We start from the raw sequence: 27311 nt of genomic DNA on the forward strand, positions 1-27311 counted from the left end.
ATGAGCGCAGCACGCAGCAATGTTAAGGATATTACTCCAGTTTTTCGTAAACTATTTCACGAGATCGGATGATCTGCACGAGGAGATCGGCATATTTTGGCAGCCCCGTGTTTCAGACGTGTTCAGAAACGTTACAGAAGGCGACATGTGTTTGTCATCATCAGAGGCTGAGTACGCTGATCATGGAATATCCTTTTCGAATGTTATTTTATGGCATGCCGAGGGCTCATACGTGGTGTCTCATACGTCCACGTTTCGGGGACCGAATACTGCCTCCTTTCTCCGTGTGTGGAGTTCGCGTCTTCCCCCCGTGTCACGTGGGTTTCCTCTCGGCGCTCCGGTTACCTCCCGCTGCCCAAAGACATGCGGTTAGACTGATTAGGGTTTCTAAACAGGCCCGAGTTCGTGTATGTCCCCTTCCGTAGATGCGGTAGAACCAGCGTACTGCACCAAATATGTCTACGTTGGTGCCTTTTCCCTTTTCTGTCAGTGATGCAAAGTAGAAAATGTAGCGACGCCCAGCTTTGAGGACGGCGATTCGACTGACCTATCAGAGATTACCAGTGAAAAGATCAGACGTCATTTACGTGAGACTTAACACAAAAATTACACTACACAAAGGCATCAGTTTGGTTTCAACGTTGCTATCGACCAATTCAGCTTTAAAACACCCACCCCTCACGGTACTTTCACTGAATTGGTACGCTCTCAGAAAAAGGGTACCAATTTGTACCGTTGCCTGTCACTGCGGCTGTACCTTCAAGGGTCTGTCAGATGTACCCTTAACTGTAGCTAATTGTGCCTTAGGTATAGTTAAGTGAGATAAATGTACAGAAATGGACAATGGGGAACATTTGTGTACCACTAGGGGAACATTAATGTTGTTTGTACCTTGGAGAGTCCATTTCTGTACCGTGAAAGGTACAGGAATGTAAGGTACAGCCCCATTGACAAGCAAAAATACAAACTGCTACCCTTTTTTGTGAGAGTGTAGGAACATGTCCCTGCCTTCTACAGCCAAATCCACACCCTTGCATGACAGTCACTGTGTAGTGGAAGTCCTTCAGAACAGCTGTATTTGGATACGGGACAGAGCACAGAAGGACACACAGGAGAGTGAAACCTCAATTGTAGAGATTCTAATATAGGATTGTACCAAGTCAGAGGTCATCGGAGGGGTGTGATTTACAGCCATGCAGCCAGCTGTGGGACGCTGATGAGTTTGTATTCTCCCTCCCAGCAACGTCTTACATCCCGACAGCCCATGTCTCTCCACTGAGCTCCTACAACAGATCTATCGCTCCTGCAGCAATAGAATTAAGAACGCTGCTAAACAGCGGTACTGGCAATGCAGTAGCAGCGAGACGGAAAGCCTTGGCTGAAGCGCACTGGGAGTATCGCATTCAGACCAATCATGCGTAACGGGGGCGGGGCAATAAGGTGCTGCGCAATGTATGTCTCTGTGGTGAAGGATATGTACCTTGCACACTCAGAATGTACAGAAGCCACTTCATTAAAATATGTCTATATGAAATAAAACCTGAAACTTGAACTTGAATGAGGTCATTATCCAAAGATTGGGATCCCGAATCCTCTAGTTTTAACCTCTAGTTTTAACTGACAGCGCTTTGTCAAAGGTATTTGGCGCCACCATTTGGGTGAAGAAGAGAAACTCAGAGTAAATCCATCCATCCATCCATCCATCCACTTATCCTACTGGGTCGCGGGGGGTAAATGGTAAATGGACTGCATTTATATAGCGCTTTTCTACTCCTCCGAGTACTCAAAGCGCTTTACATTTCATGCCTCACATTCACCCATCCACACACTCATTCACACACCGGTGGCGGAGGCTGCCATGCAAGGTGCCAACCTGCTCACCGGGAGCAATTTGGGGTTCAGTGTCTTGCTCAAGGACACTTTGATGGGGTCAGGAGGAATCAGGGCTCGAACCTGCAACCCTCCAGTTGCTAAACGAAAGCACTACCTCCTGTGCCACCATCTTCCCCAGGTCCGGAGTCTATCCTGGAAGCAATGGGCACGAGGCAGGGAACAACCCAGGATGGGGGGCCAGCCCATCGCAGGGCACACTCACACACCATTCACTCTCACACCTAATGGCAATTTAGCAACTCCAATTAGCCTCAGCATGTTTTTGGACTGTGGGGGGAAACCGGAGTACCTGGAGGAAACCCCACGATGACATGGGGAGAACATACAAACTACACACACATGTGACCCAAGCGGAGACTCGAACCTGGGTCCCAGAGGTGTGAGGCAACAGTGCTAACCACTGCACCACCATGCAGCCCCCTCAGAGTAAATGTTACACCGAAATCTAGTGGAGACGCACCGTCTTCAGATGCTTTGCTTTTTCTAAAATGGTAAGGCTGAAACTGTGACGAGGATGGTGAATTTTCTTAGATATCATGAACCACGCTCAAGTGGAAGAGAATTTTCCTTATACAGATCTCTATATCTTATGGGAGTGTCAGACTAGATGTTTGACTTACCTGCAAAATGAATAACCAAAGAGAAGTATCTGTGTAACTATCCAAAGTCAATATTATGAGTCTTTGAAGTACTATTTGAACTAGGAACAGTCAAAAGACTCTCAGAACTTTAGACAAAGGTAACTGAATCAGGGATACCAGCTCTCCCGCATCTGACGTGACACTCACCCTTTCAGACTCACGCAGGAAATCTTACGGCAAATCTATATTATTCCATTATAAACTTAAAATTAACAACATCAAAACCGTTGTGGGTAGTTTGCAAACCCTACAGACTATTTAGAAGTTAATAAAACTGTTACATACATGTAAATGTGTGTACAGACATGAATCGAAATAAAAATCTCATGCCAGAAAGCTGACCAAAGCTGGCAGGCCTGCTGTATGTGTTCAAAGCTCAAGGAACAGACTGAACAAACTGAAGTTAATGTGCATCATGAATGACCTTGGCCAGAATCTTATCTTGGTGAGCCCGTAACATATATCCTTCAGATTGGAATATGCTGTACCTTTCAAATTGCACAGGAAAATGTTCTTTATTACGGAGAGAAATAAAGGTGAATTCCACTTAATATTTCTTACATTTTTCAAGATTTGTAGTTAATATGAAACACGTGGTGAAAGATGGATAAAAGTCATTACACTTCTTTCAGGACTTCTATATGAACGTTATTGATTTTCCCCGCTTAATACCACCCATAGCAGGATTGCAGAGCGCCGCGCTTTCATAGCGATGGCCGTACATAAAAGGAGTCCTTGAGGAAATGTCATCTGAACGGACTCGCACAAGAAAATTGATGTTTAACTGGAACGAATTAGGAGACTCGCTTTCCAAATCTACGCATAATATCTAGAATGAATATGACTTAAAGTTAAATATAATTATTACGAGATCATCACTATATTTAAAGAATTCAACTCCGAATTATTAAATAATTTATATTTTTATTACATATTAAAATGCATGATTTTTGCAGTGAAAAGTTCAGTTACCTTTGTGTCAAAGTTGCTCAAGTGATCATGTTACGCCACCATCCGGCTCGCCTTGCTATTGCGACTGCGGTACGGAATCCATGTTTAAGAATTTCCCCTCGTGTCGGCATGCTGCGAGGTACAACACTACCGCCCTGTGGCCAAAATGTAAAATGTCACTAAACATTAACAAAATGATAATCAGGGAAGATGGGAGACATTAGCCATTTACCAAAGCACTGTGTCTAAATCGATAGAAATTATCATATGCAATTACAAATAAGCAAGTGACATCTTTAGCATTAGCGAGAAAACTTGAATTACTACATGAATGTATATGTTGCCATCTATGTACACTGATAAATTTTGAAGATGACGGGTAGGTATAACGCCTAAAGCCGTCACGTGGGGTGCTATAAATGGATGGTAGAATGTTGCACAGTCGTTTCAGCATTTACTCTGCGTATTGTTAAAAGGGAGAAAGGGCGTGTTTCTTTGGTGTAGGTGTCTGCCGATATTTCGGCTCATTGTATCTGGGTCACCGTGTCCTCAAGCCTCCTCCGGGCCGCAGAGGTCGGACGACGCGGCCGCCGTCGCTCAGATCTGGGTTAGCCGCGTCGTTAGACTTCATCCAGCCTGCAGGCACATCCCGGCGAGGGATTGCCTCCGTGGGATTCGTGGCGGAGATGATGATGAGGATGAAAACGACTGCGATCGTTTGCAAAAGGAAATGTCACTGGTGCGCGGGCGCTCCGTGATAGATCAGCAGAGAGACGCACACAGCGGTTTCTCTGTCCCCATTACGGACAGTTGAGCCCAGCCATCATGACTGTCATATTTTACTAAAGTTAGGCCAAAAAACACGTCCTTAGAGAGGTCTCGAATTGGGTCAGCCGATGGCTTTTTTTGGACCTAATAGAAGGAATTCGAGCTTTCTAAACAGTGGCGACTCGTCGACCCTTTCCAGGCACATAATTCACCCCACAGGAGCTGTTACATGCACAAATACCCAAAATGGGTCGAAAGGAACACAAAATAATTCATCTTAATAGCATCTGGAGTACACAGAAACCCAGATTTTCTTTTTCAAAACGTTTTATTGGTCATATACAAAATAAAGTAAGCTGTATATCACAAACATACAGTATTTACAACAACAACAGACGTTTTGAAAATGAAAACTTAATTTCACTGTTTTTATATATGAATACATTATATCACTATCTACAGATTGCAAAAGTACAATAATTTAGGTAATAAATACAATTAAATTTATGTATTCTTCATACAAAGTACTGCAATATAATTTATTACATCCCATACAGAAATATACCAGACAGATTTTTCCCATTTAAATTTAAACATATTCATATTCACAATACTTTTTATATAATTAAATCTCACTTTACATATTTGAAACACAAAAAACCCCTATTTTAAGGGCAAGATAGAAAATTTGCAGTTACACACTAACCAACAGACAAGGATGTGGTTCATTTAAAAAAGCAGGGGGGGGGGGGGGGATAGAAATAGCAATAATTCTCATCTATAGGAATATGAGCTCTTCACAACAGATGCAAACTGTAGACGTAATCTGGAACCACAATGGGGGTGGAGCTTCAGAGGGGATAATAACAATAATAATCAATATTCATCAGGAAACAGCTTCCTTCTGCCTGGTTAGACTAAAGGTTGTAACAGTTTCTGTCTAGCATCATTAAGTTTGACAGCAGATAAAAAATAAGTAGCCTAGCAGCAATGAATGCAACAGCCTCCAATGGTCTTTCTTCAGTAAAAGCATTTGGAAATCACTCTTCAGCGAGACACCAGACTAGAGACGTCACAAAACAGATGTTTCTCTGAATAAGGATGGGAAGTTGAGGAGAAAGCAGTATCACAACGTGTCCATCAATTTTAGAGCTTGTGAATATAGCCATCAGAGGTTGGGGCAGGAAGGACTTGTTGCTGGCAAACATTAACAGTTACAAGCAAACACAGCAGAACTCATATGAAACCACTCTTACAAAAGGTAGGCTCCTGTCGGCAAAAGGTGAGGTTAAGGGCACATCTTGAATGTAGTAAGCACTGAAAAACGACGTCACACCAGCCAGCCATGGCGAACTGAATGTGATTGGGATGATTTCACGAGATCCTCACTCTGCCACCAAAGAACGTGAGGTTGATCAAATGTACGGATGCATTTTTTTTTTGCCTGGTGAAAAGAGGAACAACAAAAGAAAAAAACTGACAGCCAAAGAGCTCCAACGGACATCCTGTCGGCATGCCAACGGTTTGCATCTCACCACCCTATGCTGTATGAGCGCCAGTCCACCCGAAATCTGGCCATCGGCCAGGGGCTTTTCACCCGCCACAGTTTAAGGCACACCTCTTTACAGGACACCTCATCAACGGAAGGAGCCAGAGTATCTAAAAATCCTATGGGATCTATAGAAAAGTCATGGGAGTAGGCAGACGGCACCTACGGGGAGGGGGGAATCTGCATCTCTGACAGCTGCCCACATGGATGCACATGCACACTCCTCGACAGTGGCCAACCAGGTCTCTTCTGTGGGATTCACTGGAATTTCAAACTTTGGGACAGTGGACGGCAGAAGGAGGTGAAAGGGGAACTCCTCCAGGGTTTGGCTCAATAACACACAATGAAAACATACTCTCCTCTGGGGCAAAGTAACACCTAAATAAACAGTCAGCGTTGCATGCCTAATCGCTTCACCAGCCTGTAGAGGTTTCGGAGTTTGACCCCATCGACCAGACCGCCGGATCCTCCGTCAACCATACCTGCCGCAAAAACACTCTCCCCCTAGCCACTAGCATTTGTGCTAACCAGACTCCAGTGTGACGCATTGGAGTCCAGGGACAGCAGCAGGAACGCTGGATGCTTAAGGCCAACTTCAGTGGGTAAAACCCAAGTGTGAAGGTCAAGGGAATATGAGGTCCTTTGGCAAAAATAGCCGTCTTATGATCTCCCAATGGCCGGTACACAACTTTAGTTCCTTTTTCTTATTTAGCATCGTCATTATCTAAATGTAAACAGAACCTGGTTTCACTGAAAAACTGACATACAAGTATTGTCTTTAAACATCTCCTACAATTAGATTAGTTTCACAGCATCAAGTGAAAGTCCACCCCCCCCCTGGAAAGTGGTCACCCTGCTGAGCATATATAACAATTGGATCATGACCCAGCTACCATAACCAAGCTATGTCCACATACTGGAAGAGTGGAGCTGCGGCAGGACTGGGGTCTAGACCACCATTCCAGGATAGAAGAATCACCAGTAAAGTTGCACCATAATGGACGTTTAGGATTCCACCTCACCATAATCAAACAACTGCCCCAGAGAACAATGTGGGTTAGGGCTGTCCAGAGTTTGTGGTTTGTCTCAGAGATGAATTTAAAGCTGGTGAAAGATGTTCTACTTTAACCAGAGGTCAAATCTGCAGCATCCTGTCTGCAAGGGAATACCCATCTCTGTCAATTGCAACCGAAGATGGAACCTGCCAAAGCTAATCAATACTTTTCTCAAACTGGTTTATGGCTGAAATTATGCCCCAACTGTCACCCTGAAATATTTATTTTTCCTGGTATTGATTGCAGTTTAGATTTCTCATTGCCTCTGCCTCCCCCGTCGTAAATAAAATCGTTAAATTCTCAGAAATTTCGCTTAAACGCAAACATTTAAAACCAGTCTTTCAAAGTACGAAACCAGGTCCGGAAAAGCATCAGTGCGAGATTCTGGAATGATTAATTTCCAACAGCTTCCTGTGTCTTTCCTGGCCTTCCAGATAGGTCAATGAGGACCACGTGAACATTATACGGCAATTCTCCTTTCGACGAAAGCAGCACTTTAGAGAGAAGGCCCCTCGCACAATGGCAGTCGTAAGCAAAGTGAGTGCACTTCACGTCTAGAACACGGCACGGGGACTTTCTCCCGCATTCGGTTTGGAATGCTAAATCAAGTCGAGGTTTTTCTTTTTTTTTTGCATTTACACATCAGACGACATACATAAACCGCAAACGTCTCACAAAGTGTCATCTTTCAGATTAAATACCGCCCACCCCACCCAACATGGTCAAACCAATCAGAAAGCACGGGCCGCACGTCTCATCGTCAAACAAGTTCACTGATACTGCTGACTAGGCTGAGGTAACATCAACCCCCCACCCCAACAAAAAAAATAACCCTCTCCCCTGCCTCTCTTCCTATTACACAGGGCGCACCGATAGCAGGTACACACAGAGATGCAAGGGACACCATGTTTACGTCACCTATGTCGACCTAGATTTAAAAAGGAAAAAATAAGTACAGCTTCACGTCCATATACTGAGATATACTGCCACCTATTCACTTGTACGCCACGCCACGCGCTATCCACAGTACGTGCCTAGTCACAAGAAAAAGCTATCGACTTCAATATTAAGCCACTTTTGGTACAATTGCAAAAATGATATCAAACAAGTGATTTAAACATTTCTCCCCCTTCAAAGGTTTTTATAAATAAATAACGCAAGATCTAGGTATTCTGCTTTTATAAAAATCAGAACTTGAACTTGGACAAAGATCGTTCAAATACAAACACTGACGACTCTGTAGTAAAGCTTACAAAATATTCACGTGATGAGCTAGTCTAGTTTTCTACTATTTAAGTGACCGGCTAGTCCTCACCTTATTACAAAAAAAAATAATAATAGCAAAATCAGTTTTAAAAATAAGTATATGTCATCTAGGATACTACGCTTCACTTAGTTCAACAGGTGACCTTCAGTCTAAAATGGATCACAATCACAACTAAAGCAGGAATTAGCTTCTTAATCGTACCTAATTATATTCATGTATCTCTGTATTAATTCCTCTAATTTTTTTTTCTTGTTGTGTTTTAATGATATGAACATCCCACACATATGAAGTCCACCAAGTATCAGGAGATGAAATCTGGCCACTTCTCAATCAACAAGACATCAAACTTTACATACCGAACCCTGCATTAAAGTTTTCCTATTCTTAAGCACATTATTGCCCTATCAGTTTTATATTCTTCAAATATTACATGTAAACACCATTGGATACCAGCATATTATCCTGAACACACATCTACACGGTACCCATAACAGCTGAACATATCAAAATAATTTGCCTCTAAAAATTCGGACTATCCAATCACATAAGCTGGTCTTCTGAGGAAATGTCTCTGTTCTGCTCACGGTTTTCGGACTGCATTTGTAGGATTTCACCTCAAATGGTTGGTCAGTGCAAAAATATTAGGCACAGGTATAGGGGGGAAAAACACGAAAAAAAAAATGTGCTGAGAATATCAGAGTAATGTGGCGAATACTAACCTTTAAACGCACGCTCGTTTAAAAAGCTGACGCCCAGCCAGAGAAAGGATGATTATATAATATTCCATTATGATGGAGAAATGGGAGAAGAAAAAAAATAAAATTGACCCCCCGGATGATACACAAAATTAATTCAGTAAAAAAGGGAAATTTGGATTTAGAATAATCAGAACAACACAAACCTTTAGCCCATAGAATTGCACTGACCACACCCACCTGACCTGACTTCTCTGGCACCGTGCCCAATACTAGGACCTGGTGTCTGTTTTTGACTTAACTATTGTGATGACGCTGGTGGTGGCCACTTTTCCCGGGACCAGGGGCCCGATGACAGAGGCGATGGGGCCCCGGGCGGCGCCCATGGGGCCACGGGCCACTGTCCTGGCGAAACCCTGCAGGGCCTCGTACTTGGAGCGCAGCGCGTCCAGCTCCACCTTCATGCTGGCGTTCTCGGAGGCCAGCTTCTCCACCTCGCGCTGCAGGGCGGCCTTCTGCCGTTCCAGCTCCTCCTTCTGCGTGACGCGCTTGACCCGGCAGCTGGCGGCGTAGCCGCGGTTCTTCAGCGTGCGCCGCCGCTGCTTCAGCTGCAGGATTTCCTCCTTGGAGAGGCCGCGCAGGTGCTGGTTCAGCTCCCGCACCGACATGGTCACCAGCTCGTCGTCCATCAGACTCGTGCCGTTCTCGCCCGGCTCCCTTTTCACCTGCTCAAGCCAATTTGGAAGAAAAAAAACATAAAAGAAAAAATTAAACACACACTGATAGGGAAAAAAAATACAGCGCACCCTGGTGGTCAATGTAGCCGCTGCTCTTTTCACAAGCATGAAAAAAATACAGCGCACCCTGGTGGTCAATGTAGCCACTGCTCATTTCGCAAGCATGAAAAAAATACAGCCCACCCTGGTGGTCAATGTAGCCGCTGCTCTTTTCGCAAGCATGAAAAAAATACAGCGCACCCTGGTGGTCAATGTAGCCGCTGCTCTTTTCACAAGCATGAAAAAAATACAGCGCACCCTGGTGGTCAATGTAGCCACTGCTCATTTCGCAAGCATGAAAAAAATACAGCGCACCCTGGTGGTCAATGTAGCCGCTGCTCTTTTCGCAAGCATGAAAAAAATACAGCGCACCCTGGTGGTCAATGTAGCCACTGCTCATTTCGCAAGCATGAAAAAAATACAGCGCACCCTGGTGGTCAATGTAGCCGCTGTTCTTTTCGCAAGCATGAAAAAAATACAGCGCACCCTGGTGGTCAATGTAGCCGCTGCTCATTTCGCAAGCATGAAAAAAATACAGCGCACCCTGGTGGTCAATGTAGCCACTGCTCATTTCGCAAGCATGAAAAAAATACAGCGCACCCTGGTGGTCAATGTAGCCGCTGCTCTTTTCGCAAGCATGAAAAAAATACAGCGCACCCTGGTGGTCAATGTAGCCGCTGCTCTTTTCGCAAGCATGAAAAAAATACAGCGCACCCTGGTGGTCAATGTAGCCGCTGCTCTTTTCGCAAGCATGAAAAAAATACAGCGCACCCTGGTGGTCAATGTAGCCGCTGCTCATTTCGCAAGCATGAAAAAAGTACAGCGCACCCTGGTGGTCAATGTAGCCACTGCTCATTTCACAAGCATGAAAAAAATACAGCGCACCCTGGTGGTCAATGTAGCCGCTGCTCTTTTCACAAGCATGAAAAAAATACAGCGCACCCTGGTGGTCAATGTAGCCGCTGCTCCCAGCTACCCGACTCCTATTGCTCAGTGTGAAAAGAACACAACACCAATGGAGCCCGATAACTTACCTTTAAGGCCTTGTTGCTCTTGCTTGTGGTCGTCATGCCACAGAAGCCTCTTCTAGCACAGATCTGTGAGGAGAAAAGGGGGCTATCAGTTAAAGATTAATGTTTGGGCGACGGGACGCTGACAGCTGAAATCCTTTTCATCCATTATATTAGATATAATATGGTATAAAAAGTAAAGAAGTAAGTATCCTGTTAACACAAGTAATGCCCTAGACTGTCGCACTGAGCATGTACTATATGCGTCTTCCCTTTTTTATCTTATCTGATTGTTTTGTTGGCCACCCCAGCCCACCCCCTTCCCCATCCCCTCCCTCTGTTGGTCATTTCAAATATTTGTCCTTGATATTTTTTCTATACGGCTTTGCAAATGAAAAACATCTAAAAGATCTTTTGATGAAATATAAGAGTGGAGATACAGATGATAGCGATACATACAAGAACCACGTATCGCCAAAGAAAGAAGTGTCACGGCCACAAGCATCTGACCACTCAGGGTGATTAATTTCACAGAGGAAACCGACGTCTCTTCATCATGTCCTTGCCATATGTGTCCTGCTGATGCGGTCAATGCCTTAATGCGGAAAAGGACGGTCAGCTGAATAAGGTTAAAGCTCCTTGAGTGACATAAATGCAGGAGAGCACTATGGATGAAGACAAGATGAGCTCTTTGAGGTTTTCAGCCACCGGGGCAGTTTTTAATCGGGATCTTCAAATCATCTCATCCAGTGTCCTCATCGCATACAAGTGACAGGAGGAATTTTCGGATATACGGAAGAAACAGCCTACTGACAGAGCACGTCCTGCACACCTAGATCTTCGACACGTAAACAATGTGCACGAAAAGCAGAAGGAAGTTCTTTAGCGGGGAGATGAAGGCCCAGCAAAGGCATGTTTCACAGCGATGACGCCACCTCCAACTACACACTCCCTATGACCCGCAAAGACAAAAGCCTCATGTTTGTCGATATGCCATTCCTTACATGTTTGCTACCTACACCCATACTGCTACATGGCAAACACACCCTTATGCTACACACTCTGCCTAACACACCTAGACACATTAGCAAGCGACTGACGCACAATGAACACAATGACCCAATTAGGGCAGTAAACAAAGGCTGGCATTAGTAGAAATTACTACTACTACCTCTACCAGAACAACAAACGCCCTTGAGCGAGCCCCTTAACCCCCCCCAATATGCTACAGGAAAGACAGGTAAAGGGTTAACCCTGTGTCTATGCCTCACAATCCACCCGGAACTGTATACTTGGGTGTGTATGTCTCAAAGGAGAGCAAAATGGGGTATGTGAAATGAAGCATTCCAATATACCGGCACTCATACTTGTGCAAACGGCTAATAATTAATAATAATTACCACCACCACCCACCCCCAGAATCCAACATTCGGCTTCCTGTCAGTGTCGCGGTGGAGGAACTGCAGCTCGCAGACCTCCACACGAAGCCGCCGAGCAGGCCACTTCCTCGGCCAGGTCTCTGAAACCGCACAAAACTACAAAGGAAGTTTCAGGCAAGGGGAGGTCGCATCAAGCCAGTGTTCCACACGTACCACCGAAAGAGCTTCTCGGATGGCAAGGGAAGGTTCCAGAAAACACCCAGTTTCATTAAAAAAAAAAAAAAACGAAGCTAGCATAGAGAAAATGGTAAACCAATAAACCAACAAGCACGAAAGGAGAGGTAATTGGAGAATAGCAAGACAGCATTGTGACAAGGGTTAGAAAGTGGTGGGAACAAAGAATGGAAATACGGAATGTGCCGGCTCATGGCGGACACTCCGCCACTATTCCCCAGCTCTGCCCAGCGGCATTCCTGGGATGGAGCTCTAGGCTGCATAGCAAGGAGGCCCCCTTCAGTACATCTGTCTCATGGCACGGTAAACAACCACACGCAGTCTGGTGCATGTTTGTGTTCAGGCTGGGGTAATCCCCAGCTGGCTCTGTGGCCTGTCCCTACCCCAGCGTGCATCTCTATGGAAAGTACCGGTTACGCCATCACCTATAGGGGTGTGGGGAAGGGCCAGCACCGTGACCGTCAATGCGGGCGAGCGGCCGTCACTTACCAGCCTCGCCAAATCCCCAGACAGGAGACATGGACCATGAGGAAAGCACCTCCTGACAATCATGACCCTGAAGCAGAGGCAGGAACACCATCAGACTACAGAGGCGTGGACTGAACTCCCTGAACTGGGAGTGACATCAATACCGTTAAGGTTCAGCATGATGAGGAGGGAGGGACTCTGATATCCAGAAAGACAAAGGCACCCCAGTAAAATAAAAAGCATAACATGGTACTATTCCAACCTGAACACTTGCTTCAATAATAACCCTATTAGTCTTAGCAGGACTGTGGCACTGTGTTTGGTGTGAATCAGTGTTCATCTCTCCAGCAAACACTAATCCGACGGCATGCCTGTGCCCGGTCTTTGCCAGGTTAGGAAGGAGCCGATCCACATACAGCCGCCCCTTAACCTGTGCTTCTTGTGTCTGAGGACCCGGTGCCAGGAGCTGTAGGAAGCCCCCTGTCAAACCTCCACTGGCACCATAAGCAGCCACGGGGAGGATAGAGTTTCGCTCCTTCAAGGGCACACAGAGGGTCGCTTTCCAAAAACAGACGTGCGACACCCTGTTCTCCAATCAACCCCGTGACCCACCCGCTAAAAATAAACGCAGATCTGTTACCGATGCTACAAGCTATTGGCTTAAGCCACATGCCCCCACCCCCCTATAGAGGCAGGTGAGCATTTATACATCGTAATCTCTGCTCCCTGCAATCGCTGCTGCAGGTGGCCGTGGATGGGGGGCACCTCTGATGGCCAGGTGATTCAAGAGGGGGCGGGGGGATTGGAGATCCAAACCACCTGCCTCGTCCTTCCAGCATGGAAAAGAGGCAAAGGCTGCTGAATAAGAGGGAAATGTGCACCAAGGCTCCAAAGAGAAGGAAGGTGTGCAGAGACCCTGTGGGAGACATTGCAGGGGACACGGATTATTTCTCTGACGACTGAAAACTCGGCAGCAGGTAATGCACAGTCTGCACAGCCAGGGAAGCCCGCCGAGAAAAAAACAACATGTGATACACGATTAACAAAAACAAAACTGAATTAAAAAACAAAAAAGATCCCAATGGTGACCCCCAAACTTACTGCAACCTTGAGAAATGCTCACTCAGCTTTCCAAGTCCTCTGTCCTTCATGACTGTAAAACTAACCATAACTAAGCTAACCCTTTCTTAACCTTCATCTGCCATTCCTCTTTCCACATCTGGCATGAACCCCTGTACTCCTCGATTCTCCTGCAGTGACAGTGGGCACCACTAAACCTTTCTCCTTAAAAGGTGTCCTCCCGCCGGAATCCTTTGGCCGGGATTTGCTCATTAACAAAGGCTTCCTGTCCGGCCCGGTGTCCAGTGACAGATTTAAAGTGGACAGACAAGGAACAGACAACCAAGACCGGGGCCACGTGGAAATTAACAGGTACTGAAAGAGAAGAAACAAAGACAGCATGAATAAATAAAAAGTAGGGGGTAAAATAAGAAGGTATGCGACATAACATGGGGAGGGAAACGGAAGCGTTACAATGCCTTTCCCGCTATAGGGACTGAGCTTGTGTGCGATGACAAATAAACAGAAAATGCACTCGGTAAGAGGACTGTGTTCAGGGTTTCTTTTTGACCATGTCTTTCCCAGAGAATGGGGTTCTGGATAATAAAAATGCTATTTAAATTGCCCCCCCCCTTCAATTTCACAGAGGACAATCATAAATCCCATTTGCATGTGGCCTGTTGTAATTTTAACTGCAATCTGGCTCTGAGTGTAAGATGGCTTCGACATTCGTCTCTCGCACCTGTTGAGCGCCGCTAAACTAACAGTGAAATCAGGAAACTCAGGCACTTTTTAATGAAAGTTCTCACACGTGAAAAGGGACTTTCAGTGGCTTTGCCGATGATCTGCCGCGTCGCTTCTCCAGAATACAGTTACCGCCGCAACCATCATCTAAAGAGCAACTTTGCAGCTGCGATGACGTTAATCTTACGTAACTCTTACAAATCTTATAATTATGTAAATATGTCCAATTCCGGTTAAGTGGTTACTTTTTTAATGAGGGGAAAATCATAAATATAACCTAAGTTAATACAGAGTCCCAAACACCTTGATTTCATCTGTGGCAACAAGTGGCAACACACATCATGTTCTTATAGGTTATAAGGAGGTGGTAAGACAATAATTCATAATAATCATTATTTCACACTACAGCACACCATGAGCACATCTGTAAGGCTTTATGCAGAGGGCTCTGTGGTGCAACACCAGAAAGAACTTGTGACATTTTTCACATTTTTGTAAGACAAAATTTTAACAGGACCGTCAGAAAGAAAAATACCAATTTATACCTTTGAGGGTATAATTATTTGTCCCTAGGGCTGTACCCTCAGAGGTCTGCCAATTGTACCCTAGCTGTAGGTAAATGTACCTTTTAGTCTAATTTGAGGTACAGAAATGGACCCTGGAGAACATTGCAGGTACATTATTATTGCGTGTACCTTTGGGAACAATACTGCATCTGGGCTGTACCATTTTTTTCTGACAGTGAGGGATGCATCAGATATTCCTTGAAATGGGTACATAATTATGGAAAAAAACACTAGATAAGCACAAGGAACTCTTAAGGCAAAAGTGAAAGACAGACAGGAAACAAAGCATAGCTGTTGAACACTGTCATCCCAACTACCCCGGTTAATATACAGCAGTCGCTTCATCATGCTCGGCATAAAACTGCTACACCTTTCAGGCACAGAAAACAGCAGCCATGCTAAGGCACTGCGACGCCATTTTGAAAAAAATCATTTCTCTTCTACTCTTCCTGAGTCGATCTGTTAATCCAGCCAGGGAAGCGATGCCTGGGCCGGAACCCTGAATGCGAGTCTAGCTTACAAAGCATTTCATCATAACTAAAAGTTGCCTCTTGCCCATGACGACAGCCCCCCACCCTTAGTTTTCCGTTTCTCAGCTGATTAATTTCTGCTTGCATATTTCGCGGCTCTTGCACCAGAAGACCACTGTTGGTGAGGACTAAAGATTCGCCTTTCTCAAGTTTTTTTGGGGGGGGGGGTCTTGGTTCTCCCGCAGTGCTTGGAACCCTCCTCTGGCTACAGATGGATCAGTCTTCGATATGGGGGCACATGCACCCCTACCCGAAATCACAGAGGATCTAAACGATACCAACCCCTCACGAACACGAATCAGAAAAGCTTTTTGTGCCATTGAAACAAATAAATAAAAACAAACTGCAAAGCAACCGCTTTCTCACGTGTAATTTGCATCTTTCCAAATCTATGACGAGATCCACTGCTCATTCCTTAAATTCTGAAAGATGCCCATTAAAGGCACTCACTTCTCCTGTGGAAAATGTCGGTGCTGTTACTCATATCTCAGTCTAGACTTCTGTTGAAATACTGAACTAAAAATTTTACCCAAATCGGATGCTCAGGTGCATGGAAACTAAGGATCGGTTCACTTCTTTTTAAGCCTAATCCCTTATCATACCTCATCCATGCCCAGTACAGGCCTTAACAGCGTCCTTATCATAGTGAGAAAAAAAGTCATCCAGAGAGCCCTGCTCACAATTTTATATTACTAGATCAGATTTCAGCTAGTCATCCCACTGATGCTGAATTGTCACCCTCAATGACAGTACACCCCCCTCCGCTGGGGGCCAATCCCATGAACCCCAAACCGCTGAAGCACCCTGACCGTGACTCCTGCCTCCATGCCATTGATATCAATTTAGAAAATGAAAATGCAGGCAAAATCTCATTACAGGTAGCGAGGTATGAGGCACACGGTAGATGTCAGGCTTTCCAATGTAGTTAACAGCCAATGTATCATCACGGTACCCATGAGTTAACCTTAGAGCTTATTCAATAAACCTTAACTCTACCAGGATGAATTCCAGATATCAACCTCAAAACCTCAGCCTTATAATGCTGTATAAATGATAGTGATGACCTCCTGGATTATAGAGGATGGCAGACGGGATTAGAAAGACAATGCAACAGTCAAAAACGTTCTTTTTATTCCAATATCGTCCCTAGCAGTCACGTTTGTCTGAGAATTTGGCTTTATGCATTTCATTCTAAAGCATACAGGTAAATGCAGCAACATTAATTCATAGTGATATGCTAACAATACAGAACGCAGAAGATCCCATAATACAATGGTAACGTATCCGTAATATTCAAGCATTTTCTAGAAAAGGAACTTTAGAATTTGCCCTCATTATTGTCCAAAACTGGAAAAAGTTGGGTACTATCGTCGTGAATTTGTCTACAGATAGAACTTTGTAGCAATATTTGAACTATACCATAACGACAAAACCGGGCGACAAGACAAAAGAACTAACGAAAACTTCATTTCGCACAGATGAACCTGACAAAACACAACCTTGCAACGAAGCCACGTCATTTAACGCGTTGCTTTGGGGAAATATCTGAACCAGACAACAAGTGATATGGTGGTTTATTTATGCGTTTGTTCTTGGGGGAAAAAATTGGGAGCGAATCCAAAATGCTAAATCCACGACAGTACGCTAAACGCACCAGACGACGGAATTGACAAAACTGCGCGTTCCCTTAAATGACATTTCAACGCAACCAAAAGCAGTCTAGATGTTTTTAGGCGGAAATACCCCTGGCTTTCAGTCAACAGTGTAGGCAGAAACCTGTAAGACTGAAACCCCTCGATATACCATCTTTGAGATCTGAGTCTTGAGATCAGAGACACCCTTTGTTAACCGCTTTCCGCAGCCTCACGGCCACACTGGTGATTCTCTCGCAGCATCTCTACTCATCCCCGTTTGCGAGCAATAGCATTGCATCTCCATTCTGGATCTAGACCTTTGTCCACTGGATCCATGTTACCATAGCATCATATTGACGGTCAAATTATATTTGATATTATATTATAATATATCATATTTAATATATAATGAATCAGCACGTACCATCAGATGCTCGCCCGACTTTGTAATTGAGATCACTTATGGGTTTATCACGATCTCTATCAAAATAAAACGTACAACTGCCGACGGAGAAATCGTTTTATTTGGTGACGCTAACAGACTAACATAAAATCAAGCCTGTCGAGCAGCTCGCTGTCATATTAGACATCTGGCAATGAACCTGACACAATCCCCGCATTCCGTCGGACGCCGCGGCTGCCGGGAGATTAAGGAGGAAATATCAATCAGTAAAAGTGCTATCGGAGCCCGGCGGATCGCCAGCGCAAGACCTTACCTTTTCCGTGAAATGTACAGACAGCCAAGCTCACGAAAACGGCGCCGTGCTTTAAGCTTTCAGCCGCTTTTTTTTACAGCTCGGCGCGGTTCTGATGAAACAGCAAGTCGGTCCAGCACCGGTGCTGTGCGGAGCTACACATTTCTCGACAAACCCCCCTAGCTGTCACTACTTCCTTCGCTCGCTCGCTCGCTCGCTACAGCGAAAGCACGAGTATCTCCATGACTCCCGCCCCGGACCAGGGAATCCCCCATCAGTCTAGCCCCTTTAAACTCCTAGATATTACCTCCGGATCGTCTTCCTTCCCTCCCCCTGCTGCGATCACCCAGCAACTGCAGTTTTTTGTTCATTATTTATTCCTCAAACGACACATATATACTTTAAAGTACACGCCACAAATGTCAAGCAGGCGAAAGGAAAGTAAAGGCGTGCACACTCAGCAAAACGATTTCCCCTGCTGTTTACGAAATAAACTTCACTTTCACTCACCAGATCGAAAGGGACTTTCTCTGATGTGCGGTAGCAGATGTGACTTTTTATCTCTAAAGGACACTACGAGATATTAATCGCTGATTAATGTGATTATCGCTTTCTTTCTAATTGACTCGTGGTCGTCTTGTTGATCCCTTTCTCCTGCAGCCAGACGTCATATGATGTTTGGTCACATGGTTTCATTCATGAAGGATCTACGCAACTGGTAAAGAAGCTTAAAGGGACAAGCGAGATGTGAGGGATATTAAGCCAGATTCTTGAACATCAGTGGCAACTATTTTTAAACCTGGCTTTGATTTATATATATATATTCCACGTGATAGTATTAAAATCTCAACAAGTACGCCATTTATGTCCGCTGAGCGGGAAAGTTAATGATTCTCCTAGGATTCTTCATTTGGTGAACATACGAAACCCATCTGCGTTGATTTGACCATGGACCATTTAAGAAAAATCATTAATGGTATGGGCATTGGCGACTGCTGCTGTATACTCACGTAGGAAATACACTCCCTGCGTTAGTTAGCACTGTTTCAGGTAATAGACCATGAGTTAAAAAAATAGCAGTGTTTATTGGCATAGTTATAAGTCAGAATGAAACTTCTCAACACTGAAAAAGAATAAACTTTTTCCATGCAACACCATAGAGCAACAAAGGTTAGAGGTTAAAAGCAATTCTTGTGCTATGAATTGAAAATGAGTTAACTCACCAATCGATGAATTTCCACAGAAAAGTTATTGACATGTTTGCCTAGATATGAGTTTTTTTATTACTTTAAATGATTTGCAAGTATAGTCAGCTACTGAACAGCACAGATGGAATCCATACAGCATTGTGTACAAGAATGTTTCAGTGACATTATGACAATGCTGCAAATCAGCTGCACCCAGGAGGTGTTGGAGGCCCGGCCCTTGTCCGCCGCTTGGCCCATTCCAGAGAAAAGGGAGCCAAAGCGGTGACTCACGACTGCTGCTGCAGGGAAACGGATTCCTTGTGGTAGACGATTCAAGCTGGGGCTTCCACTTCTGAGCCTCCTCCTGCGTCGCTGCGGCGACCATCTTCTGTAAGGTCCACCGATGCCAGCAAAGCATGTTCAAAGCGAAAGGCCGTAAGGGTGGGAAGAGCCAGGATAGGTGGGGACAACCCCAGATTGACCACCAAAATGGTGTCAATGAAAATTTAGGTTAACAGCGCTAATAAAAAAAAACTGAATGAAATAAAGTGTCAGAATGACGAGACTGTCATTTAAGGGTGCCCTGTAACTTCACTAATAAGATCAGATACTCTGGAATACTCCTGGCCAAAATAAAAGTCACTGTCTAGCAAGGACAATTGAAATATGCAAAGCTGATAGGAGAAATGTTGCATTCAAATAGATATACAATAGAGCATATCCTTGTGGGGGCCACAATGTAAAAAGTTACAGGTACTGGGTCCCCACAATGTGATAATTACAAATTGTCAAATACACACACACACACACACACACACACAAACAAATATGAATTCACATCTTTTTGGGGACTGTACATTCATTTCTAGGGGAAAAATCCTAATCTCAGCCATGACACCCTTAACCCCAACCCAGCTCTAACCTTAACTATAAGTAACCAATTAAAAAACAAGACTTTTGACATTTTTAGTTGTGTGACTGCAGTCATAGACTGAAATTCCCCTTGTGGGGACTGAAAAATGGTCCCCACAACCTCAAAACAACAGGTGTTTATCACATTGTAGGCACATTTGATCCTCAGAATGTAATGTATATACATAACCCCCCCCCCCCCCCCCCGACACACACACACACACACACACACACACACACAGCTAAGATCTACCCAAGAATTACGCATTTAAAAATTATACTTGCATATTATCACGCATGTATCTAGCCGACACAGAAATGAAAGATTATGCTGTCAATGCAACGTTTCTGTTTCATTTAGCACATAGAATTGCAGTATGCAGCTGTCAGAATGCCTGACCCTGGAAAGGGTGTGAATCAGTCCCTGACCTTTGGCAAAGTCACCATTTATAACCAGCCAATTCCTGTGGCCACTTGCGTTGGTATTTTTGAAGCTTCACTGCAATATCATTCATTCCACAAGGGGTCAGTCTCACGCTAAATTAAATTAACAAGGTGGTCTGCAAAGTCTACAAGATATAGTTGTAATGTTACATACAACAAACATAACAAAATAAACCCACCATAATCAGTCTGACTTTTCACACTTCATGATCATCCAATGATGGATTATTGGAATATCATATTAATCTATTTTATAGATATTTTGGATGACTATCCAGAGAGACATGATAGAAAATACGCATAAAAGGTATTTAAAATTAGGGATAAGAAACGTGATTTATAACAGGAAATTCCTCCATTTAAATAAAAGCTAATCAATCTAAGGTTCCACCGTGCCAATACCAATAGCTGCTGCCCACAATGATCCATGTCACAACGAAGAGGTCAGTAAAGGAGCACTAATGAAGCAAATGGGATTGGAAAACGGGCAGATTAAGGCAAAACGTGCTATCAGTTACAGAGTACCTGACACCAGAAATGCTTGTCATACCAGACTGACATTTAGGGTTTGAGTTGGGATTAGGACTGAGGTTAGGGGTTATGATTAAGGGTTAGATTTGGCATTTGCGTAATGCCCAGGGTTGAGGGTGGAATTAGGATCAGCCCTAAGGTTACAGCTGGCAGTATGGCTAGGATCAGGGTTAAAGTTGGCATTTGGATTCAGGCAAGCGTTTGAATTAGGGTTAGGATTGGTTTTAGGATTAAGTCTAGGTTCAGGAATGCCATTAGATCTAGGACTAGGGTTACCTGAGATTAATATCATGAGAGATTTATACGGGGCTTGTCTGTGATAAACAGGACATTAGACATATGGTCCATATTAAAAGCCATAAAGTGTTGTAGTATGGTTTCAGTCTCACAACTTCAAAACACCCATTATATGTCGCTCTTTACTAAATTAGGAAAAACAAAAGGAATTATATTAGTATGAACAGAGCTGAGTGATTCAGGCCCAGAGTGTGAAAGTCCGGACCAGGATTTTGCTTCAACCAATCAGTTGAATACTCTGACTGACTTTATGCTCAACTGGTTGGTTGAAACAAAATCTTCTGGTTTGGACTTTTACTCTCTGGACCTGAATTAACCAACTCCGAGTATGAATCTGAAACCACTCGGGACAGACCGGCAAGATGGGAACAGAACACATTTCCCGAGATAATGCATTCCTGGCTGTTTGCACCAGTGTTCTGAAGGCAAGATATCTGCTAGGGCCAGGAACGACCCCACCCACCTCTCTCAAAGAGCCTTGCCCAACAATTCTACTGCAGGGCAGCAACCGTAACCGAACACTCTGCTGTGGTTCTCCCGGTTAAGAGGGAGACGTTTTTCCATCTGCATCCCAGAACCCGACCCGCAAGCGTGCCCACCATGTACAACCATTTCCCAAGTATAACAACCATAATGAGAAGTCGACCTCAGCACATGCAGACTGACAGGTGCCACGTGATCCCAAAAGACATCGCAAACTACTCTGAACTTCCTGACAAGCCAAGCACAAAAGGGACTTGAGAGCCAGGGTAGAGGTGGAGAGTCCAGGACCAGAAAGTACAAATCTAGACCAAGGTTTTGTTTCAACCAACCAGTTGAGTATAATGAGTCACAGACATACAATACCGGACTGGTTGGTTGAAACAAAACCTCTGCCTGGATTTATACTTTCTGGACCTGAACTTTCCACCCCTAGTTGTCGTCATGGACTGCATTCCAGCTCCATTCTTAAGTGCTTGAGTGAGGTCTGGGGAGGTGCACTCCCTTGCCAGAAAAACACTTCAGCCCAATTGCATAAAAACTATATATTTTTAATGATAATTGCATTTTGGCAGCATTGTCCTTGCACTAAGCTGAAAAAAACAGACATTAAATATAATTATCAGTCCTATCGGACTCCCCGCCTCGCCCAATCCCTGATAGCCACTCAGCTCTTCTTCTGCCGCGGGGGGGAGTCACTGTTGAAGATGCTGATCCCGGTCCGGACCGTCACACCCGCCCCGGAGACGCCTGGCTGCTGCAGCACTTTGTCCAGAGTGGTCTTCTTGATCGCGGCAGCAGAAATCTTCTCTTGGTCGGCCAAGAACTGCAGCTCCCTGAGAGAGAAAGGATTGGGGCGGGGTTCAAAACCACACAGCCTTCCAAGACCTCCATAAATGAAACCTCAGGCCAGAGCTCCAAAGGAGCCTAACCCTGTACTGTTAATGGTCTTTTCTTCGGCAGCATGTTTATGGATAAAACTGAAGTGACAAAAATTCACATAAGTTGACACCATTATGTTTCTGGGCTTTTGTGCTTCCTATTGTATCTGTATGAACTGGTTCAACCTAAATAAATATTGAAAAAAGGAAAACACCTTCATTAAGTTTGAAAAACAAGTTTTCACTCTGGCTTGATTTGTAAAATTTAACAATTGTACAGATTACCAAAATACAAATTCAACAATTAGCCTTAATGAATAATTTATTTACTCATTCTAGGCCTAAAAAAAATCTTTTTTGATTGATAATCCCTAAAAGATAATGTAATGAACAGATCAAACCATGGTTAAAGTTAACGGGAGATCAGTAGTGGCTCATGAGCATATGGGTGGGGCTACCTGGTCCTGATGCAGGAAGCCTCCACGGCATTGATGAGCAGGCTACGGAATCCGCCGCTCTCCATCACGTGCAGGGCGTGGATGGTGGCCCCGCCTGGGGAGCACACGTTGTCCTTCAGCTGTCCTGGGTGCTGCTCCGAATCCAGCAGCATGCGCGCCGCGCCCTGCCAGACAACAGAGCAAGGGCAGGGTCACCAAGGGGCTTTTGGGGCTGGACGGGAGTGCGGGGGGAATTCACGGCGGAGTACCGACCAGCAGGGCTTGAGCTCCCAGCCTGACGGCCAGCCTCCTGGGAAGGCCCATCTTCACGCCTCCGTCTGCAAGGGCGTCTACAGCGGTGAAGGCCTGAAGCGGATGGAGACAAGAGAGCGACGCAACCTTGTGATTCATGAGTGAACTAATCAAACACACATACATATGCTGTAAAGTGGATTGATTTACCAAAAATTAGGAGATTAAACTGATAAAATAAGGTAACACTTTACTTGAGGGGCCACAAATAACATAGTATTATGCCAGTACTTATCAATTAACCACAAACTAAGTGTTACTGACAAACTGATCTCATGTTTGATCATCGTTAATGAATTGTCACATTTTTTGATTCAAGCAAGCACTAGCTGAAACGGTTGCTACTGAGTATTTGTGCCCCCTCAAGAAAACGGCTACCGACAACAACAACAACAACAACACTTTACTGGTTTCTCATGGGGAAATTCTCTACATGAAGGGGTCCTTATGCAAAATTAATAAACTGCTGAGATAAACTGCCAAATAGTCTACTAAACAGTGTGTGGAAAAGAGAAAAAGCAAAGGTCAACAGAAGGACAAGGTCAACCTGGAGAGAACATCCTGAATTCGGAGACAGAAGCTGAGCATGAGATCCGGCTATTTGGACACATCGGGAGGCTTCGCAAAATGTGCTCAGCATGCAGAAAGTGGTCCAGAATGTAGGCTGACTTGAGAAGTACCAAAATAGTTGGTATACCATATAAGCTGAAGCAAGCAATTTAGTTGCTATGGGAAACAAGCTGTGATATGAAGGTGCAATCGTTTTGATGAATAGAAATGTACGGATGTGTCATGTCACAAAAATGTTTAGAACCTGGGAATATTGGCAAAGGAGCCGAGCCACTCAGATTTCTCAGGAGTGACTATCTTTAGAATTTAGTGATCGGTGGTCATTGTTGACACACCACAGCACACAACGACAAAATGTGTCCTCTGCATTTAACCCACTTAGCAGGGGGCAGCTAATTCAGCTAATAACCCGGGGAGCAGTGCTTGGGGGCGGTACCGTGCTCAGGGTACCTCAGTGGTGCCTTGCTGGTCGGAGATTCAAACCTGCAATCTTTCAATTACGAGGGCACTTCCCTAACCATTATGCCAGCACTGCCCACTGTCCTTAGCATGTAATGTGCAGAGTGCAGCTGCAGGGCTGGGGGGGGGGGTTGCTCACATAGGCGGGGCCGCTGCCGCTCAGCCCGGTGACGGCATCAATGAGATCCTCCTCCACCTCGGTACAGAAGCCCACGCTGGCCATGAGCTGCTCCAGCAGTCTGCCGTCCTCCACCTCAGCGTGTGTGCCTGTGGCGTACACCGTGGCCCCCTCCCGCACCACCACCGGCGTGTTTGTCATGCAGCGCATCACCTTCGGGGCCTCCCGGTACTGCTGCAGCTTCTGCAGGTCAGGCAACAGGGGGCGTGACAGTTAAGGGGACTGGTCCGTACACATGGGAGGACGCTGATACTGACAAGAGAAACATGCTCTCTCACACACAGCACTACAGATGGATTCACACACAGTATTTTCAGCGTGTTACTGAATAAGCAGACCCTGAAGGTCAGTGTAGGACTCGGTCATGTCTTCCCCAAAAGGTCAGGGAAGCACAAAGCCCTGGCAGGCTGGGGAGACCAGGTGCAGAAGCTGCTTGCTAGCGGTCTTTTTGTGAAAATTCATGAAGTCACACTGCACAATGAGGTTCATTTGGAGAGGGGATTTGTGCTGGGTCAAAACACCACTGACCCCCAAACCATCTCACAGTGTATACAGCAACTGCACACAGCTATGTGTGGCTCCTTACATTATAACTGTGCCTGTAATCGGAAAGTTGTCGACTCAAATCCCATGGTTGGCAGAATGATACTACAGTTGGGCCCTTGAGCAACATCCTTAACCCAAAGGAGGAACAACCGAAAATCCAATTTCCCCAAGAGCGCGAATAAAGCATCTATTCTATTTAAATGGGGATGGGAATTATGAGTGAAAAAACAGTAAGCAACTTTCACTAGAAGAACTTCATGCCATCTACACTTACTAACCACTTTGATAATGTTAAATTTAACTTTGACAGATTTTTTTTTTTAAACTGCAATTAGATCTCAGAACAACAAAACATATAACTATGTAAAAAGCACAGCTCTGACGACACCACTTTGGTTGAAACCATAAGCTGCTCATGTCTCAGTGGAGCCCCAACCTTCTCGATGGAGCTGATTGTCACACCAGCAGCGCAGGAGACGATGAGGTGGCGATCTTCAATGTCAGGCCCGACCTCGTCCAGCACGAACGGGATTATGTGGGGCTTCACAGCCAGGAAGAGAACATCGCTCCTCTTCACGGTCTCCTTGTTGCTGGTAGTCAGGTTCACACCCATTCTCTGCTCCAGGGAGGGAGGAATGATTATGAACAATTTAGGCCCCCGGCCGAGGACTAATCTAAGCATCTGTTCAAACTGAGCTGCTGGACGATGGTGTATATTTTGGATATGGGTTTGTTTCACTTCTGATCACTGTCTGAGCTGCAGTCCAGGTTCAGCCCCATAGGAGGGTGACATTGTGGATGTGACTTTCAAACTGACCACATCTTAAATCATGCTTTTACCAATAAGGCCCTTTCAATCTTTTTCCTATAACGTTAGAATGCCCGGGGGGGATGTTCATATTCAGTCCCCAGAGATTTTTTTTTTCCTTTCTCCCCACTCAATACTTTTTGGTTCATCTCCTCTGTTGTCATCTGACTATTTTTCCTTGTCTTGCCTTTTCCCTGTTTTTTTAATTATTGTGCACAAATGCTGCAGGAATGTGTTACACCCACGTAATGTGGCTTCAGGTAACTCTGTTCTTAAAGGTGCTATATTAAAATAAACAATTGAATTGATTGAGCGATGTGGTTCTTCATTAACAAACAAATATACGCACCCTTTATACAATAGGGTGAAATCAGCTGCATTTCTTAAAAGAATATGAAGCTAAAATGTAGAGTAACACTTTACCTGAAGAGGGGCACAAGTAACTTAGTAACAGCTAATACTCAAGCGTTAATTATTAACAAAATATGGAAACTGCATAAAATACATGAACCGTTATGATTTATTGATGATATACAAGGCCGTCCTACGCACCCGCAGTCCGGACACTGTGGGAAGATCCATGTCTGGAGAACTGGCTGTGATCCTCTGGGTGGCGATCACACCTGAGGAAAACGACAAAGAAACTTAAGACCATCCGATGTTCCTTCTCTCCTGCGCACTTTCGCGCTAAAACATACATTTCAATTCTCAGCAGCATTAATTATACATACTTATATAATATATATAAAATAATTATATATTTAACAATATAGCCCTTTTACATCTAAACTTGGTAACTTACCAGCTGCCGTGAACCCTTTCACCAGCGCGTGCGCCAATTGCCCCGCACCAATGAATCCCACGCTCATCCTGGAAATCCGCTTATTTTGCTATAGATTCAGTACCAAACCATTAATACGAATTATTCGAAGAAAATGCAATACTGTGCAACTCCTACAACAAATAAAATTGCTGTATTGTGTACTGTCACAAAAAACGTAGCTGCAGAAGTTTTATCAGCATGCACATTCTTGACATTATTTATATACTATACTAGCCGATTATATACAATTAAGATTTAAGTTTCCGTATTAAATGACTAACTTGTTTACGATCTATAGTTAGCTACCAGGCTATAAACTGATTTATCTGAGCTGCTGCGCTTATATATGTGGCCAAAAATAGTCGACTACTATTACATGTTTTAACGAGCGAAAGCTTACCTTTAGCTAAAATAAACAGACTGTTTTAGTTGCCCAGTTAATCAATAAACACTTTTATTGCAGTGAGCACGGGCGTTTGTATTGCATAGCACTTCCTACTTCCACGACGGCGCCTTGCAGCAAAAACTGTCG

The 27311-nt window shown here is 44.5% G+C and overlaps 2 protein-coding genes and 2 long non-coding RNA genes across 8 annotated transcripts; 2 read left to right on the top strand and 2 right to left on the bottom strand.

Moving 5' to 3' along the window:
* The first annotated feature begins 34 nt into the window (after positions 1 to 34).
* On the top strand, positions 35 to 7625 carry LOC125717889 (uncharacterized). Its single transcript, XR_007384682.1, has 2 exons — positions 35 to 171; positions 7292 to 7625. It is a non-coding gene; the product is annotated as an uncharacterized LOC125717889 (long non-coding RNA).
* Positions 7421 to 19263, bottom strand: LOC125717875 (transcription factor MafG-like). Of its 5 annotated transcripts, none has more exons than XM_048991235.1 (3): positions 19138 to 19263; positions 10630 to 10692; positions 7421 to 9544 (listed from the first exon to the last, which is right to left on the bottom strand). In XM_048991235.1, the coding sequence occupies exons 2-3, from the start codon at positions 10663 to 10665 to the stop codon at positions 9092 to 9094; spliced, it is 489 nt and encodes a 162-aa protein (XP_048847192.1). In that variant the 5' UTR covers positions 10666 to 10692; positions 19138 to 19263; the 3' UTR covers positions 7421 to 9091. The 5 variants fall into 5 exon arrangements, with proteins under 5 accessions (XP_048847192.1, XP_048847190.1, XP_048847193.1 ...); XM_048991233.1 differs by lacking the exon at positions 19138 to 19263 and adding an exon at positions 18425 to 18878; XM_048991236.1 differs by lacking the exon at positions 19138 to 19263 and adding an exon at positions 18222 to 18389.
* Positions 13373 to 15930, top strand: LOC125717884 (uncharacterized). The gene is made up of 3 exons (XR_007384676.1): positions 13373 to 13663; positions 13979 to 14117; positions 15771 to 15930. It is a non-coding gene; the product is annotated as an uncharacterized LOC125717884 (long non-coding RNA).
* On the bottom strand, positions 18980 to 27311 carry pycr1a (pyrroline-5-carboxylate reductase 1a). Its single transcript, XM_048991219.1, has 8 exons — positions 27180 to 27311; positions 26759 to 26846; positions 26509 to 26579; positions 25585 to 25764; positions 24564 to 24785; positions 23357 to 23449; positions 23105 to 23268; positions 18980 to 22601 (listed from the first exon to the last, which is right to left on the bottom strand). Exons 2-8 carry the CDS (start codon positions 26823 to 26825, stop codon positions 22433 to 22435), a joined length of 966 nt encoding a protein of 321 aa, XP_048847176.1. The 5' UTR covers positions 26826 to 26846; positions 27180 to 27311; the 3' UTR covers positions 18980 to 22432.

The sequence above is a fragment of the Brienomyrus brachyistius genome, chromosome 22 (assembly GCF_023856365.1).
Source record: "Brienomyrus brachyistius isolate T26 chromosome 22, BBRACH_0.4, whole genome shotgun sequence".
NCBI classification, from domain to species: domain Eukaryota; kingdom Metazoa; phylum Chordata; class Actinopteri; order Osteoglossiformes; family Mormyridae; genus Brienomyrus; species Brienomyrus brachyistius.

Coding starts and splice junctions, on each gene's coding strand:
- pycr1a (XM_048991219.1), bottom strand. CDS start 26,825: ATGAGCGTGGGATTCATTGGTGCGGGGCAATTGGCGCACGCGCTGGTG. Junction 23,450..24,563: donor GCGGCAGCGGCCCCGCCTAT/GTGAGCAACCCC, acceptor CATCCGCTTCAG/GCCTTCACCGCTGTAGACGC. Junction 23,269..23,356: donor TGGGAGCTCAAGCCCTGCTG/GTCGGTACTCCG, acceptor GTTGTCTGGCAG/GGCGCGGCGCGCATGCTGCT.
- LOC125717875 (XM_048991232.1), bottom strand. CDS start 12,770: ATGATTGTCAGGAGGTGCTTTCCTCATGGTCCATGTCTCCTGTCTGGG. Junction 10,693..12,707: donor CTGGGGATTTGGCGAGGCTG/GTAAGTGACGGC, acceptor TTCTCCTCACAG/ATCTGTGCTAGAAGAGGCTT. Junction 9,545..10,629: donor AGAGCAACAAGGCCTTAAAG/GTAAGTTATCGG, acceptor TGGCTTGAGCAG/GTGAAAAGGGAGCCGGGCGA.